General features: G+C 47.2%; 2 protein-coding genes across 3 annotated transcripts; one reads left to right on the plus strand and one right to left on the minus strand.

The window, feature by feature from the left end:
* Positions 1-300: 300 nt before the first annotated feature.
* LOC123130471 (protein GLUTAMINE DUMPER 2) lies at positions 301-1,374 on the plus strand. The gene has a single exon (XM_044550370.1). It carries the CDS (start codon positions 434-436, stop codon positions 935-937), a length of 504 nt encoding a protein of 167 aa, XP_044406305.1. The 5' UTR covers positions 301-433; the 3' UTR covers positions 938-1,374.
* An 11,705-nt stretch (positions 1,375-13,079) lies between these two features.
* Positions 13,080-14,873, minus strand: LOC123132506 (zinc finger protein CONSTANS-LIKE 5). Of its 2 annotated transcripts, none has more exons than XM_044552307.1 (3): positions 14,075-14,873; positions 13,852-13,983; positions 13,080-13,766 (listed from the first exon to the last, which is right to left on the minus strand). In XM_044552307.1, the coding sequence occupies exons 1-3, from the start codon at positions 14,726-14,728 to the stop codon at positions 13,455-13,457; spliced, it is 1,098 nt and encodes a 365-aa protein (XP_044408242.1). In that variant the 5' UTR covers positions 14,729-14,873; the 3' UTR covers positions 13,080-13,454. The 2 variants fall into 2 exon arrangements, with proteins under 2 accessions (XP_044408242.1, XP_044408243.1); XM_044552308.1 differs by having other exon boundaries at positions 13,852-13,980; positions 14,075-14,840.
* Between the last annotated feature and the right edge of the window lie 3,192 nt (positions 14,874-18,065).

Raw genomic sequence — 18,065 nt, forward strand, 5'->3', positions numbered from 1 at the left:
ATATGTATGGATTTAGTACACGAGAGGAGTGTCCATAGTCATACTCGGAGGATATAACTCATGTTTGATGGGCGATGGACCTCGTTAACGAATAGTGTCTTTTTTTATATACTTTCTGCGATGAACTAATCACGCGTAAACCCTAAAACTAGTTCTTATGACACGTCGAAAAGCCAGCTGACGTTGTGCTTTTGCACGTTGCTCCTAGAAATCAAGACCATCTTCTCACACCACCCACGCAACAGTACTGTTAGTGCAGCTTCAGTAATGGACCTCAATATATAGGTGACCAGAGGCATTAGCGAGTAGCACCACTCCCATTCCCACGGGAATTTTATGTGGAACGTAGCAGCATCACACCACCCACGCAACAGACAACACAGACAACAGAGAGGCGCGCACTGCTGTCACTGGGACGCCAGCGACCCATGCCATGAGGCCCGGAGCCGAGTACCCCATGGCCCACGGCCCCGCGGCGGCGGCGCCGCGGTCGACGTGGCAGACGCCGGTGCCGTACCTCTTCGGCGGGCTCGCGACGATGCTGGCCCTCATCGCGCTCTCGCTCCTCACCCTGGCCTGCTCCTACTGGAAGCTCTCCGGCGGCCTCGCCGGCCCGGACGAGGACCAGCCCGCGGGCTCCGACGGCGAGAAGGGCTCGGCCGCCGAGCCCGCGAGGGAGTGGCTGGGGCACGTCGTGGTCATCATGGCCGGCGACGAGCAGCCGAGCTTCCTGGCCACGCCGGCGTCGATGACGAGCCGTGCCGCCGACGCCGGCGCGGAGACCGCGTGCTGCGCCGCGTGCAGGTCGGAGGAGAGGAAGATGGCGGATGCGCGGGAGGCCGGCGCGCAGCCAGCCGGCTCCGAAGACGACGCGCAGAGTCTGAGCCCGAGTGAGCTGCCTAGCAGTAGCACTAGTAGCTCTGTGATTAGCAGCTAGCGAGATAGTGCAATTTACATGGAAGGTCTTTTTTTCTATGGATTTCTTTTTGTAGTTTTCCTCTGCGGGGATCTTGTGCTGTTCAATTCAGTAGCTGTAAATTTTACACTGTGGCGATTATTCAAGATACGTCGTTTAGACATATTGATCGCTTGTAGAGTATATATAATTCCGCACAAGAAAAACTTTACAGGGAAATCAACTTAATTTCATCTTTATATATGGGTAGCCAATATGTAGTTACAAATCACACTTAATTTGCAAGTGATTGAGGATGCATACACGACAACCATATGAGAGAGATTTCTAACAGATGGAAGGAAGCAACATGATGGCAGGGTAGACTTGGAACCAGCCTATGGATGAGTGGGGTGGGGTCAGAAGACAGGCTCTCGGTGAGCCGTCAGGTCGTTTTTCTTTTGTCCGCATCCATCCATCGACGCATGCACGTGAGAATGTCATACATACATATCCGGTCCGGCTGTCCGAGCATGTTGGAGTTACGAAACCGGTTGAGATTACTGACAAAACTAGATGATTCCCCTCGCGTTACTGCAGGAAATGTTGCCCCAAATTATTGTTTTACTCGGTAAAATAACTCAAAAAAGGTTAAGCAAAATTATGAATATACGATTCTGCTTTGACAACAATACTTTAGAATGATACATGATGCGCAATGTTACATGCCATGAATAGTATTTTTTGCAGACATTGATCGATTATTTTGGGGATCTTGGGTGTACCTAGATAGCCGTTACACCGTATCTTTATTAAATTTGAGTAAACTTGTGACACCATGGACTTCTCCTAGTGTGACTAAGAAAATAAAATAAGCAAAGTAACACTGGAATGTTCAGTAAAGTTAAATCCTTTTTTCAAGAGACCAAAATGATCATAATTTTAGGAATACTATTCTCAGTTTCATTGATCTGCAGCGGACCATACGAAAGATGAAACTCCAGAATAATCTATTTATGCATCAACAGTACATGATATTTATCTGAATCTACATGGAATACTTGCACAAAGGCAAGTATATATAGAGGAATTGTAATAAAATTACAGCAAAGAAAGGAAGCGAGCTACCATGATTAGCGGTAAACATACATTTGCATATACCTTACATTGTTGCGTGTGCAGGAAGTAGACTTATGTAAGAAAAGGAAAAATAGAAAAAAAAAAGTTATGAGTTAGACTGGGCCAAGTAGCACATCTCTTCCAAATTTCTTGAATTAAAAACATTTTCCACCTAGCATGCAATTCTTATGATCTATCCAACAGAAGCATGACAGAAGATAACGACTTCAGTGCACCATTCACGAAAGAAGACGGTAACTTCAGTACCTTTCAGGAAAGAAGCGAGAGAGTTTAGTGTGTAGTGTGTATGCATCAAGATCTTTAGTGAAAATAGATTGACAAAAGTAAGAGGCAACTTATAGATGGTGCCACGCCGGATGGCACATCATAGCTAAAAACCAACAGTAATAGCTTGTTTCTCATTAATGTAAGAGAGAACAATGAAGTACAGAAATACATTTATAAAAAACAAAGGTAAGTTTACTAACCAAGAATAAACACCTTTCTGGCCTCTTATTATGAACTGTAAGTGTGCACATCATACCGAATCAAACTATACGACATGATGTGTATATAGATTATTTAGCCGCGGGCTTCTTGCCATAACAATATAAAGTATACAGAATTAACTACTCGATTCTTGGTACTTCCTCTATGTTAATCTGGGATCTTTTGTACCATCATTGTCGCTTCCCTGTGTATATCCTCCGAAATAACATTTAAGGGATAACACATCAAAATCATGCTAATCCAGTTATCTGTTCTATAGGTCATCATTGTAATGAACAGAGAATTAAGCCAACTTCTTCCGAAAAACCACTAACATGATAACTCACCTTATCATATGCAGAAGCTCATGATTCCACAACAATCCACAAATTCAGGATGAGATCTTGCAGTGCCGCTGTAGAAAACCAAAACCTGATGTATTTTACTCGCCTTTTCTTCGGGCTGCATCAAGGTAACAATTGAAGATGGTGAAGGGAGTGAGGGCGGAAGAGATTGATTGCTGAAGGGGTTGGCGAGACTCCTCGTCATCAAATCAGGTTGTGGCAGGGGCAGTCGTACCTGTTCGTCGTCGAATCCGCGGTGGTGGAGAGAGTTGAAGGTGTCGCTTGGAGTGGAAGATGGGAAAGGGACGGTATGGCGGAGCTCTGCCGCAGGAGAGGCTGGCGCAGCTTCTCACCACTGAATCCAACATTTGTTCGGATCATCGCAGCTCCTCGCCTCTGAATTCGGCAGTAGTGTCGTTGTAGGCAGCCAAGAGATGAGATTGTTGCACGGATTCGTAGAAGGCCAAAAGATGGCTTGGGGTGTGGATGCCGATGGGCCACGGGAGAGAAATATAAGGTGGGAGGGAAGAACAAACGAATCGCCAGGGAAGATCAAAGGAATCGCCAGAGAAGATGATACGTGCGTGCCTGGGGCTCTTTTATTTTGCTCCAATTAGGATGTGTCGTGAATAGGAAACGTTGGCTTGCTTTGGGGGTGACCATGTACTACGGAAAAATATCCAACAAATTGTTGATTTTTTTTACACATGGCTGATTTGCTGAGGTGGAAGATTTGCTGATATGGACATCTTGCATGTCAAGAGAAATAGGTTACTGGGGATGAACTATTTAGGTATTATAGATTGCCCGCCCACTCAAACATTTTAATAAAATTTCTTTGTTTTTCTGTGCTATAAACACTCCTCCATCCAAATTATTGTAGTTATGTAATTCTGTGGGGAAAAAGTGAGCTCACTCTATTCGTATGCTTTTGTATTCCTACATTTTGAGAATCCAACGAATCAAATAGGACCTCAAAGTGCAATGTTATCCACGGTTTTTGAACTTGTGCTCGGATCACTGTGTCACACGTGCACCTCCAAATTGGCACATAGGCACCATGAAGAGGAAGCAATAATTGTAAATATTAACTCTGTAATTTGTATATGAACATTATAAGTCATGGTTCCTGCCATGTTCTCTATATTCTGTCTAGTCAGTCTTATGGTGAGAACTCGACCTTTCTTGCGAGTGCACCTTTTCTGTGGGATTCATTCGGTTGAGGCCCATATGCACTACTGCTACCTGCTGACGATTTTTCTTTTCGGTTGTTTGTTCAGTCGGATATCATTTTATTTCAGACAGTTTTTATATTAAAAGTACTTTTCAAATTTTAGAAAAAAAATCAGGATTTCAGAATAGTTTGCCATTTCCAAAGAAAGCTCAAGAATCTTATAAATATATTCATGAATTTATAAAAATGATCAAAGATTTTTAAATTGTTCGTGAATTAAAAATGTTACTAAATTTAAAAAAATGATGAACTTTAAAAAACTGGGAATTCGGGAAAGAATCACACTTATAATTCAATTACACTATTCGGAAACCTAAGGACTCGATCATATGGATATGGAAAATACATGATGTTTAATATTGTTCGTGGGTTACAAAAATTAATTTGAAAAAATATTTCGCTTTATGATGACAAGTTTATAAATTTGAAAAATGTTCGTATACAAGAAAAAGTGTTTGCATATTTATAATATTAAAAATCATAAAAATTCCCGCAAATTTGCAAACAGAATGCAAATTTGAGAAATGAGTGAATACAATATATTGTCCATGAATTTTTTTAAATGATCATGAACTTGAAATAATGTTTGTGAAATTGAAATAATGTTCAGGAATTCAAAAGCTGTTCACGAATTTGGAAAACACATGGTGAACAGGAAATGTTCACAAATTTGGAAAATGTTGGTGAATTCAAAATATGTTCATGAATTTACAGAAAAGTGTTTCTAAAAGAAACAAATGTTCACAACTTGTAAAAAAAATAGAATTTAGAAAGATTCCTGGATAAGGAAATATTCGGGTTAATGAAGAATTCGGTGCCATAAACTTGACATAGGATTTCACCAAATGCACGCAATGGTTCGGGCACGTTTATAGCTCGCTTGAAACGGTGTGGTCATAGCACGGCCCACTAATGTTGTTTGTTCCATTAGTTTTCAGTTCATGAACTAATGTTTTCTGTTTGCCAAATGTACGCCATGGTCATAGACGCGTCTATAACTCTAATTCTTCTTATTTTTGTTATATCTTCAAATAATACTAAAATACATATATTTCCCAAAGAATTACTTTTGTTTTAAGAAATTTTTTTTGTGGAATTAAATTATGATGGCACAACTTTAGAGTAAAGTTTATAGTATTTAAAAACTGGTATGTGTTTGAAATTTTTTAACACGTATTTGAATATATTTTTCAAGAACATGTGTTTAAAAAACTTAATCATGTATTTTAAAAATGTCAGACGTATATCAAATAACTGTTTCAGATTTACATAAAACATGTACAATATGTATGAAAAAATTTAGTCATCAAAACATGTTTTCAAAAAATCATTGAATTTAAAAGTGCTAAATCATGTACTTAATAAAATATTAATTATATATTTAGGAAATGCTAATCATTGATTCCAAAATTGTATTTAAAAATGTTAGATGCATATGAAAAGTATTGTATATGTATAAAAATGTAAGATGTGTATAAATAAGGATACCATCAAAACATATACATGAAAAATGTTAATCAAGTATTTTTAAAATAGTTAATGTCCATAAAAATTGTTCCTGACATATATAAAAAAAGCACGTGTACACTAAAAATGTACATTATGTATACAAAATAAAATTTGTTCAATAGATGAAAAAAATAGGAAAGCTTAGAAACTAAAGAAAGCCGTAAAAAAATGGGAAACAAAAAACAAAAGAAAACCAACAAAGAGATGAAGAAAACAGAGAACCCAAAAAAACCATGAAGAAACAAAGAAAAGGGAAAAATAAAAGTGATGAAAGCTGGAGACAAATAGATGAAAGAAATCCGTGAAGAAGCATAGAAAATCAAAGGAAAAGACAAGTAAAAATAAAGACCAAAGATACCTATGCAAAAACAATGAAATGCAATGAAAGCCAAAAAATGCAAACAGAACCGATAAAAACTATAAAGCAAAAGACAGTAAAACTTGTAAAAGTAGACAAGATATAAAAACAAAGAAAATCATGAAGAAAATAAAAACAAGTAAAATACCTAGAAAAGGAAAGAAAATAAAAACAAGTAAAATACTTAGGAAAAGAAAGAAAATAAAAACAAGTAAAAACTGTAAAGTAAATGAACATGAAAAACCCAAAGAAAACAAGACAAATTCATTCAGCAGCCGACAAAGAAGAAGAAGAAAACTATTTACCCGAGCTAACGAGAGACCGCGAAAAGAAGATGTCGGCCAGCCTAGTTATACGTGTTCAAAAGATCCTTCGGGTGAGACGTACAGATGCCTCGCACGAAGCGAGAAATAACTTTCGTGCTATGGTCCTGTGGCTACAGAATTCGCGGGGCAAATAGCCAGGCTCCACCATGTCAGGCTCACCAAACGCCTCACCATTCACAGCCACTGACATGTGGGTTGTATTCTTGCTCACACGCCACGTTAGCACGTGGTACGGCTGGATACAGGGAAGTGATTGTATCTACACACATAGACAAGTTATTTTTTTTAGAAAAGAAGAATGACCCCCGGCCTCTGTATGTGGGCGATGCATATGGTCACTTTATTAATCATTCTCATAAGACATTATAAAGCATACAATAGTAAGACTAAAGCCGCCGTCTAAGCAACAAAACTGTCACTACACCTATCCAGTTGATGAAGGGGCGTAGATAGCCTCGGCCTAATACCAAACAGGCATCGCAGCCAAGCCTAACATCTAAGACCTGAGACCCCAACCTAGCCACTTGCCGGGTTTGGGGCACACACTGGTCCGGTGTGCTCACAGAGGCCGCCGCCGCCAACTGTCACCGCTCCATCTTTAGAACTGTACTGATGCATCAACCTTGCTCGGTCTAACTATTGTCAACGCCACCACGGCGCCCAACGACACCTCCTCCCTGCGCGCAAACAGTTGTACATGTCGCGGTCGCCACTGATACACCTCAGCGCCATGCTGCCACGTACCACCAGCCGACACAGCTTGAAGCCCTTGGAGGATATGTGGTGCGTAGCACCTGCTGACCAGGCATGACCAAGCATAGCACCTGTCGGTCAGGCATGACTTGACATCTCCACCGAAGCTCCGTGCAAGACGAAGCCGCTCCACCTCCTGCCTCTGACTTCCAGCGCTGCTTCACAAAACGACGCTCCCAAGAGAGAAACGACACCGCAGTGTCATCACCGTCCGGCCTGGAACACCATATCCTAGGGTTTCCCCGGGAGCAATACAAGAGGGTCGACGGTAGTCACATGACAATGCCTTCATCAAGGTAACGACGTGGAACGCCACCATCGCCCCCCGTCGGCTCGGTTTTTACCGGCAACTACGTCTCCCCGACTCGCAGCTGGTGCCAGATGATGGATCCCGAGATCCGAGCACCCAGCCTCAGGGCGACCACCTCTGACGGAAGAGATGACCACCACCGCCGGCTGCACTGGTCAGAACATATCTGATCAGAGGTGCCGCCGACGAGACCACCAGGCCCTCTACGCCATCTTCGCCGATCTGAAGGCAGCATGCACGCCATCGCGGCCAAGCCGGCCGCTGCTGACAGCAGCCGCCGCCGCCCAAAGGGCCATCCGCAGCGCCCGCAGCCCTGGCCTCCACCGCGCCAAGCCGTCGCCGTCCAAGGACGGGCCGGCCTCTCGCCGCCTGCCGCCATCCGCCGCGCCGCAGATCCCAGACCGGTCGTGTTAGAGTTGTGTCGAATATAGTGTACAAGGTAGGTTGCAGTTGAACTTGTAGTTGTATTGTGTTTAGATAGGATATGGAGTCGTGTCCTAGTAGGACACTTGTATCCTAGGCCTCTCATATATAGCGGGGCTAGACACATGATGTAACATATGCCAACATAATAGCACCGGAACGCAGGGGAAGCCGACGGCATGTGCCGGCGACCAGGGCGACCGGGTGCAGTATTGTGATGGTGTCACGGGAAGGAGCGCCTGTAGTCAGGCCCTGGGGATGTAGCCATATCGGTGAACCTCGTTAACAAATCTCGGTGTCGTGCCTCGTGTGATTGCTTGATCCTTCGACGATCGAAGGTGTGCCTCGAATTTATTCTAACAAGTGGTATCATGAGCTAGGTTATTCGGAGATTGTGGGAAAGAAAAAAAAAGGACCGAGTCCTTATGTACGCCACAAGGCAGATCAAGTCGACGGAGAAGAAATCCATTGAAACTAGCGCAAGGACAAGGCAAAGCAAATAGCATCAAGAGTTGAGTCAGGATCCAGGAGTTGAATCACGTGAAGATCAACTAGGCTACTAATAGTACACATGGTGTGTACTTGGACATGGCGTGAGAAGCTTGGATAATTTTTCACGGGTCAGCTATACGAAGAATCATGGCGCCAACAGGTACCAGGTTTGAGGTGTAGAAGTTTTCAGAACTGAAAACCTTGGGTTATGACAGACACAGATGAAAGATTTGTTAGCACAATAAAGATGCTTGAAAGTGTTGTGGGAAGTCATGTTACCTAAGATGGAATTATCAAGTGATGAATTAAAATTCGCGGAAGACGATTTGGGAGCCTTGAGTGTGTCGTGCAGCCGGAGAAGTTCAGCTGGGTTGGACTAGATCGACGTGAGTCGGTTGATACAGAAGACGGTGGTGGGATCGGTGACGACGACATAGGAGCGTGATGCCGATGGTGACTGACTTCTGGACGTGGAAACACGTGGCACGGGCCTGAGTGCTTGTGTAGTTTCGACAAAGCTATGGCGTGGGGTTGATTCAAGACGGTGCACATGAGAACTTGGAGTCAACGGGGCGCGGGGTGGCACGTACAACCATCATGGAGTCATGTTAAAGGTGGAGCTGGATTGAGGGGCTACGGCGTAAGTCGACAGAGAGTCAAAGCCTATTCAGCGGGAAAAGCGAGTGACATGCAGTTCGGACTGGAGCCCAGTGGTATGATGGAAGCGGTCGGTGATGATCGATGGTACTCTGCAGTGGGGGTTGAGTGATGTGGGTTCGCGACCCTTGAGACTCGTCCGGGACAGCGGAGGCTCGACGCGGTAATAGCGGCAAGGCGTGCGGTATGCACGGGGCATGGAGACGGATCAGGGCTCTGGTGATCATACATGTGGTGAGACAATTGTGAATTCGACTCGAGATGATTACAAGCAATGGTGAAATTCCTTCAAATTTCCGACAGACGGTCAAGAAAGAAGCGGTGATGTTGAGTTCAGGTAACTCTTATGTGTGACACTCAATATGTGAGTTTTTCACTTTCACGCAGGTCAGTGATCAGTGTGTGATGACGTTGGACTGATACTCTGGGAGTTGGGCACACAAACTAGAGTAATGTGGAACTTGATTTTGCTCAAGTGTTGACTGTGCTCAAGAAAAGAATAGAATATAAGTTGCAGGTGGAGTCATATGGAGTTTTCGGAGTAGCAGCGGTACTCATGGGATAAGCTCAAGTCCAATGTACATGAAAGTTTGACGCATTGACGAATTCAAGGTGGTGGAGAATATTCGCTAAGGTGGAGTTTGTTAGAGTTGTGTCGAATATAGTGTATAAGATAGGTTATAATTGGACTTGTAGTTGTATTGTGTTTAGATAGGATATGGAGTCGTGTTCTAGTAGGACGCTTGTATCCTAGGCCTCTCATATATAGTAGGGCTTGTATCCCCGGGGCAGGGAGGCGGCGGCGGTGCAGCCCGGCTTGGCTGCGGTCCGGCGGCCCTGCGGTGGCGGCCGGCGGCCGGCGTGGTGACGGCGCCGCTCCTTGGCGGCGGGGCGGCGTGGTGGTGCCGGGTGGCCGTCGACGCGCCCCCGGCCCAGATCCGGGCACGTCGGGCCCCATCTGGGCCCCTGGGGGCCGGCCCCCCGGCATGGTCTCGTTGTCTGCGGCGCGGTGAGGAGGAGGAGCGGCTCGGACTTGGGGCGTCGGCATCGATGGCGTGCCGGCAGCAGCGCGAAGGCGGGAGCTTTACGGGCCCACGAGGGCTCGGCCGGGCCTGTGGGCCTACGGGCCTGGTGTGCTCCTGCTATTGCGTCCGGACGGCTACTGTCGCTGACGGTGGAGGTGGGGCCCTCCCGCGTGCCGATGGTGCTGATGCCCTAGTCCCGGCTCCGATTCTTCGTCGTGCTGTTCTCACTTCGCGGTGCCGTGGTGAGACGGCGTGGAGGCCTCATGACCGCGTTGGCGTAGGGTGGTGGTTGGTTTGGTGGCGGGATCCGGAGCGCCCGAGGTGCGGGTTGGGATCGGGGGAAACCCCTGTCGGCGTGGCCGACCCCGGCGCGGTGGCGCCTGTGGGTGCCGCCTGACCTTCCGGGAGGGCGTCGGGGGCTACTCTTCCTATCGCCTCGTCGTGTATCGGGGGAAACCCTTGGCAGCAGCGTCGTCATCGTCGCGATCCTTCTTGGAGGTGTTGATTGGAGCCGGCGCTTCGGAGTCTTGGAGCCTAGTGGATAAGACCGGTGGGCCTAGCGATCGCGAGGCTTCTTCGTTTTTGTTGATCCGCCGTTGTCGGCATTTGTTTCTTTTGCTCTTTCTCTGTTGTTTCTTTTGGGCGTGACTGTGCTGCTTCCGCCCCAGCACCTATCCCTGTATGACCCGGTTGGTTGCTTTGTATACAAAGCGGGGGGAAACCCTTTTTCGGCTTTATATAGTAGGGCTAGACACACGATGTAACCTATGCCAACATAATAGCACCGGAACGCATGGGAAGCCGGCGACATGTGCCGGCGTCCAGGACGACCGGGTGCGGTATTGTGACGGTGTCACGGGGAGAAGCGCCCGTAGTCAGGCCCCGGAAATGTAGCCATATCGGTGAACCTCGTTAACAAATCCCGGTGTCGTGCTTCGTGTGATTCCCTGATCCTTGGATGGTCGACGGTATGCCTCGGATTTATTCTAACAGGTCGCGCCACCACACGCCTTGGGATCCGCCCACCCCGAAGACGCGCGAGAGAGGAGATCCCCCGCCACCGCCGTCGGCCCCCGGGCTTAGCCCGGCGGTGTCTTCCGGCGACGGCGAAGGGAGGGGAGAAGGGAGTTTGCAACGGCGGCGTCTAGGTTTCTCGCCGCTTGAATCGCCCTAGGAGGACGCCGACGCGGGCCTCACATAGACCAGTAATGTGACCACGATGACATATTTTATAACTTTTAGCATTAAACTGAACATTAGATGCAAATTTTATGGTTGTCACTGGTATATTATTTCTTTACAAAACACCCCCTATATCTCTCTTACGAGATGGAGGCTGCACTCACTGGTATCGTCTTATAATTGGGCCAGGCTTTACCGTGCCAGGCTCATCAGAGACGCGAAATTGCTGCAAGTTACAAAGCGCCCCTATCCTGGAAGCACATTTTCTTTACTTTTCCCGTGTTTCATCGTTTTCTTCTGTTTCTTATCTCTTTTTGTACCCCTAGAAAATTCTTTTGTATTCTATTTTTCATTTTATTATTTTTATATACTTCAATATCATAAATATGTATATTCTATAAATTAATTTATTATAAAATGCGTTCATGTCACATGTAGAAAATGTTCATGCAGTATAAAAAATTTGCTCGAGCAATTTCTAAAATATGTTCACACCTTTCAGAAAATGATCATGGCTTTTAGAAAATGCACACACGTTTCAAAAAAGTTGTTTATGACATTTTTAAAAAATTTCTATACAATGCTTGTTTAACTTTGAAAAAGTTGTATAAGGTTCAAAAAATTGTTCTTGGCTTCTAGAGAAATGATCGCGCTTGAAAATATTTCAATCATTTTAGAAAAATATAAGATGCAAGAAATTTATTTCCATAATTAAAACAAAATCACATCATCCAACAAAAACGTTTTTGGTATTTAAGAAAAAAATTATGCATGACAAAAACATGTTCCATATTTAGAAATTTATTTATATAGTGTAATAATTATTAATTTAATTTTAAAGAAATTGTGACATTTACATAATAAGTTCTAACACTTAACAAATGTTTTGCACATGTAAGAAAAACGTGGATGTCATTTATGAGAATGTTTAATGTGTGCTGAAAATGTTCATCGTGGTATAAAAAATGTTCATTTTGTATTTCACACAAATTTCAACATGTATTTTGAAACATTGATATTAGAAAAAAAAGTTCATCGTGTAATTGAAAAATGTTTGATATGTGTTAAAAACAGTGCCGTTGTGAAGCCCCTGAATACCTTATGATGTTATGATTTATTTTAGAATATGGTTCGATGTCATTGATTTCTTTTATGTAATATACATGTTCTTCATTTTAGCAGTCATTGATGCGAGAGGTCGGAATATTTGCAGCACATAATCGAGTGCCGGAAATTCCATTGTTCATTATCAAGGCCATTTGCAGGTTTAGATAACACCTGGTTAGCAAACTCATCTATGAATTATCAACTGAGATTTTAGTTTTCAATTCCTTACACCATGATATTGATATCAATTGTGGGATTGCTTCTTCACGTACTAAACACAATGCAAGGCTGCTTTCCAGTCATAATTAGACTTCTTCTATTGCAACCTATTGAAACACAGAATGTATTAACCAATATATTTTTGTCTCTATGCAACAACATGACCACAATAAAGTCTCACTTAAAAAAGATGTGTTTCTATTTAACTCATACTCCCTCCATTCCAAAATATATTGCGTCCGCGCTTCCCGAGGTCCAACTTTGACCATAAATTTAACTAACAAGACCAACTGCGGCGGGAGAAAAAATATATAATTAAAAACTTCTTTCGAATACGAATTCACTGGTATAATTTTTGCTCCCGCCGCAATCGGTCTTGGTAGTTAAATTTACGGTCAAAGTTGAAGCACGAGGATAGAGGAAGCACTACATTGTGGAATGAATGGAGTACTACCTTTTAGAATTTTTTCTGTATTCTATTTTTATGCCGATCTCATTTGTCATTTGACCAATGCTTGAGACGTGCGTTGCTACTGGTACAACTTAGAGAGGCGACAAGTCTCTTAGTATCTTGAAGATGACGTCCGTATCACTTAAACCTTGGTTTGTAAAACGCGAGATAAGTGGAGAAGATGACTTTTGGAGATAAGTATCCTGTGGATCCAAAACTAGAACTAAGCTGTTCCAGCAAACACGTTACATTGCCCTAGCCTAATTTGGCATCAAGCTAGCCCAGGGAAAGGGTACAGGGTAGTAGACTAGTCAACTAGAACTATCTGTATTATTCTAGTTCTAGCAAAACATGCGTGCGTGCGTGCGTGCATGTTGATTACAGTATACTACACGCCAGCCAGCGATCAGCCAGCTCGAAAAACATTACATGCAATTATACAAGAGGGAACACGACGCATGCACGTCGGCGCGCTCGTGCCGGCCATGGCGGTGCCGGATTTAATTAGGCACCCAGCCGGCACGCTCGCCGGAGGAAATGGACACGAAATCAGGCGCCGCCTCAGAAGGTGGGCACGACGCCGTAGCTGCCGAAGTCGAGCACGCATGGCCCCGGCGTGGTGATCGTGGCCGCCGCGACGGCGTCGGTGTCCGCGTCGTCGGCGCGCTTGGCGAAGCGGCCCTTGACGCGCGGCCTGCTCTCGGCGTAGGCCTTCCGGGACGCGTACCGGATGGTCTTCTCGAACCGCCGGTTCTTGCGCTTCTCGCGGTACCGCATCAGACGCGCCTCCCTCCCCTCCCCCGTCGCCGGCGTCGCCGCCGCGACGGCGCTGTCGCTCCGCTCCGGCACCGACCCAACATCCACCGAGGAGACCTGTGTTTAGTCACAAGACCAGTGATCAATTACATGTGCTCGTTGATACAAAACAGTTAGCTAGCTAATCTAGTTAGGCGCTTACGGTACTGTGGCTTGGTGTGGGGGTGTAGGGCAGGTACGCGGCCTTGGACTGTGCGAAGTCCAGCTCGATGATGCCGCCGCCTCGGCCACAGATCGCGTCCGGCACCAAGCCGACCTCCGACGACGAGCCCTGCTAAATGGAAGGCCAATAAATATTAGGAAGATGCGCTAGCACAGATGACGCGAGGGTAAGGTTCTTGGAGGAGAGGGGAGCAAGGGCTTACACTTCCACCGAGCGACGCCGCCGTGTAGGAGCTGTAGGACGGGTTGGAGACGACGACGGGGGCGGCGACGCCACCGAAGTCCAGCTCCACCGCGCCGCCGCTGGGGACAACGCTGTCGGCGTGCGGGAAGCGCGGGAGCTCGGAGCCGAAGAAAGGGTCCATCATGTCCGCGAACAGGAAGTCCAGCTTCACGTTCTCCTTCCCGCCGGCGCCGGCCTCCAGAGCGTCGTTCAGGTTCACCACGGGGTTCTGCTGCTTCTCCCCGTCGACCGAGCCGCCGAACGACATCACGAACGCATCCTGCTCCTGCTCCTGCCCCTCGGGTGACGAGGACCCGATGGGCTGCACGGGGACGCGCTCGTGGCGGCGCGCGAGCGGGTTGGCGTGGTGGATGTCGGCGTCGCAGGCGGCGCAGAGCGCGGCGGCGTCGGCCTTGCAGGTGACCGCGGCCGGCGCGAGCTCGCACACCTCGCAGACCCACACCCTCTCGTGCCCCGCCCGCGCGTGCCCCTCGCCACAGCCCGCGCACAGGTACGCCCCGTCCCCACTGCCCCCATCGCACGTCCGGCAGTGCACCGCCGCCGGCGACCCCCGGCACGACCCGCACCTCCTGCCGCCCACGCCCCAGTACCTCCCCAGCCCCTGCAGCTCCATCACACCTCACACCACACTACCACAGCACCACCAGCAGCAACACTTGGAAGCAAAGCAGCAAGCTAAGCCAGCTACGACGATCCCTTCCACGGCGAAGCAAAAGTTAGTGGAAGCCGAGGCCGTCCGTGGCTTTATAGCGGGGGACGGCGAGGCAAATCTGGCGTCGCTTCGCGGACTCGCGGGAGGGAATCCCAGCCCGAGATATTGGTAGGTGGGGGCGCGGGGACAGGGACGGTGACGTGGCGCGAGGGGGCGGACGTGGAGGGCTCTGGGCCAAGCGAAAGCCGCAGAAAATGTTGATCTCGTGGATTTGGGGGGAGGTGGTGGGGGCCCGCATGTCGATTCTGGCCCACGTGAACGGTGGGCCCCGCGCACGAGGGTGGCGGCAAGGCAAAGAAGACGCGACAACTGCTTCGATGCCGATCATTTTTATGTCATCAAGGGCTTGGACTTAAACGAGGATCAAAGCGGCGATCGCCGATCAGAGCATAATGACACTGGTCTATCAGGTCGGTTAGTGCTAATTAATTCTCCGCCTATCGTCTTAGGTTTATATATAAGCACCATCGCTTATGGGACAGGTAAGATAGCCTAGAAGTTGCTCTTGCAAGTTGCAGCGCTCCATGAGCTTTGCAAGATCTTGCTAAAAGATCCATAGCACTACCACCATCATGTGCCTGGTTGACGATGTTCCCAGACAGCTGTGGAATTATTAAGCAAGCAGCCCAAACTTGATGTGGAAAAAAACTGTGAAATCCGCATAGATATCACGCAAGAGGCTTCACATGGCCAATGTCTCAAAGGTGGAAGCGACAAAGATGAGCTTTATGCAGGCTGGGGCGGTTTGACGCTGTCCCGGTCCACGGCCAACCAGCTGATTATTAGTGCCTATAATTCACCGCCTTTCGTCCTCATCATTAACCTGTGACCGCTGGCCGTCGACGTCCATCCAGCTCGCCTACCTTTCCGGCTTAATGCATGCCCCCGAAATGTCAGAAAAGCCCCTCCGCCTTTCACGATCGTTCGCCGCGTCCGCGAATATACCGCTGGCTCTTCCTTCACACTCCCAGCTGAGCTCAAAAGGTGGACCAAATACATACGTACGTATAGTTTTACCGCACGGAGTGGTCCTGATTGATTAGCTTGCGAACTTTCTGGAAGTAGTGGTAGATACTGCTAGTAGGAGATTAACTTTGGCGCGTGCTCTACGGAGAGACGTCGCGGTCGCGTGCCGACGACGAGCTCCGGCGCCGCAGCGCGCGCAAGGGAGGATGGCATCGCATCGCATAACCGGGTCGGCCCGCGTTGACGCCCGAGAGAGATTACCGGTTGGCGACGTGGACGTGTGAGCTTGATGAGTCTTGACCTGCCGCCCAGGGAAGCGGGCCGAGGGCAGACTAGTCATTTGGCGGTGGCGCGGAATGACGAACCTGCTGCCGTCATATCCCAGTGCGGATGGGGACGGACAGAGAGGGTGCAGCGCGCGCGAGCCGACCGAGCATGCGCGGGCGCGTCATGTGATCGTATCGGCCGAGTTGAGCGTGTCTGGCCAAGGCTGTTCAATTTAGGCTAACTCCAACGCACAACATCAAACACATAACCCTAGATGGACGTTTATTGCATCCGCTTTTTATCCGTTCGGGATGACAATGGGGCCATATTCGTTCTCATTTTTAGATGCGACGATCGTGCGCCTAACGCAAGGCCACATTTTGACCGCATCTCGTCGTCCAACATAAGCATACTAAAATGAAGCATAGTAAATAGTTCAAATCAAGCGTAGCAAATAATTTCGCATCCGAAATAGTCTTACAACCCAATGAAAATTAAAAACAATATGAAATAGTCTTTACAACCCGATTGAAATTCGTTCGCATGAAAAGCAAATGATAGATCTACTGGTTGCCAATGTGAGTCCATATGTGCTCAACAAAGTCATCCTGGAGTTGGATATGAATATGCCAATCACGCAATTCACGATGAAAATGGACAAACAGTTCGAAGGTTGCAGCCTGCAGGAAGTGGCTGCTCAGACTCAACATTTTCACCCTGAAAATCAAATCCTTGGTCATAGATGTTATCATCACACTTATCCTCCATGATCATGTTGTGCATGATCACACAAGCAGTCATTACCTCTCAAAGCATTTGAGTGCTCCATGTCAATGCAGGGTTTCGAACGATACCCCGTCGAGACTGAAGCACACCGAAAGCATGCTCCATATCATTCTAGCACTCTCCTGCATTTGGACAAACCTCTGTCTCTTCTCTCCTTGCGGTTTGGGTATGGTCTTCACAAGAGTCAACCACTGTGGATAGATGCCATCAGCAAGGTAATATCCCTTGTTGTACAGGTGGCCATTGATCTCAAAGTTGACCGCTAGGCAGTGGCCTTCTTCAAGCCTTGCAAACACGGGAGAACGTTGAAGAACACTAATATCATTGTGAGAACCAACCATGCCGAAGAAAGAATGCATATCCACAGATCTTGTGAAGCCACCACTTCAAGTATGACAGTAACACCTTTCACATGCCCCTTGTACTGCCCATACCAAGCAAATGGACAGTTCTTCCACTTCTAGTGCATACAATCAATACTACCAAGCATGCCCGGAAAACTCTTCTGGGCATTGATAGCTAACAACCCCTCTGTATCAGCGACAGTTGGCTCTCTCAGGTACTCAGGGCTGAACACTGCCAGTACAGCCTTGCAGAAACTATACATTGAGAGGAGACATGTGGACTCACCCATACGAATATACTCATCCACAGGATCACCAGGAATTCTATATGCGAGCATGCGGATAGCCGCAGTGCATTTCTGGTAAGAAGAGAAGCCAAACTTGCCAAGGGCATCCTCTTTTCACTCAAAGTATGGGTCATATGCTACCACTCCCTCCTGAATACGATTGAACACATGTCTCGCCATACGGAAGCGGCGACGATTTTTGAGTGATTTGAAGAGTGCGCTATTCTCAAAGTAACCGACATAGAGAAGGTGCGGCCTCTCTCCCTATTGCGGTTCAAGGTAAGAACATGGCTGTGATTAATCCCCTAAACGGAGATCGCTTCCTATTAATGTGGTTGTGGACAACCAATGCAGCCGCCACAATCTCTTCATCATCCGAGGACGAATCATTCGATGACCAAATGAAGTTGTGAAAGAAAAACTCATCCCCGCTATCCATGATACCTTGTGAGCAACGCGTCAAACACCTTGCGGGTGTGGTGGAGACGCGGCCGGAAAGAGCAAGTCGATGAAGCGAAGCAAGGTTGGTGTTGGTGGGGTGGGCGCCCTGCGGCAATGTAGCGCATGTCGAAAGTTGTTGGGGTCGAC

Source organism: Triticum aestivum, chromosome 6A, assembly GCF_018294505.1.
Source record: "Triticum aestivum cultivar Chinese Spring chromosome 6A, IWGSC CS RefSeq v2.1, whole genome shotgun sequence".
Lineage (NCBI taxonomy): Eukaryota > Viridiplantae > Streptophyta > Magnoliopsida > Poales > Poaceae > Triticum > Triticum aestivum.

Excerpts from the sequence above, each read along its gene's own strand:
- LOC123130471 (XM_044550370.1), top strand. The coding sequence starts at position 434 with ATGAGGCCCGGAGCCGAGTACCCCATGGCCCACGGCCCCGCGGCGGCG.
- LOC123132506 (XM_044552307.1), bottom strand. The coding sequence starts at position 14,728 with ATGGAGCTGCAGGGGCTGGGGAGGTACTGGGGCGTGGGCGGCAGGAGG. Across the intron at positions 13,984-14,074 it reads CGGCGTCGCTCGGTGGAAGT|CAGGGCTCGTCGTCGGAGGT; the intron begins GTAAGCCCTTGC and ends CCTTCCATTTAG. Across the intron at positions 13,767-13,851 it reads CCACACCAAGCCACAGTACC|GTCTCCTCGGTGGATGTTGG; the intron begins GTAAGCGCCTAA and ends GACTAAACACAG.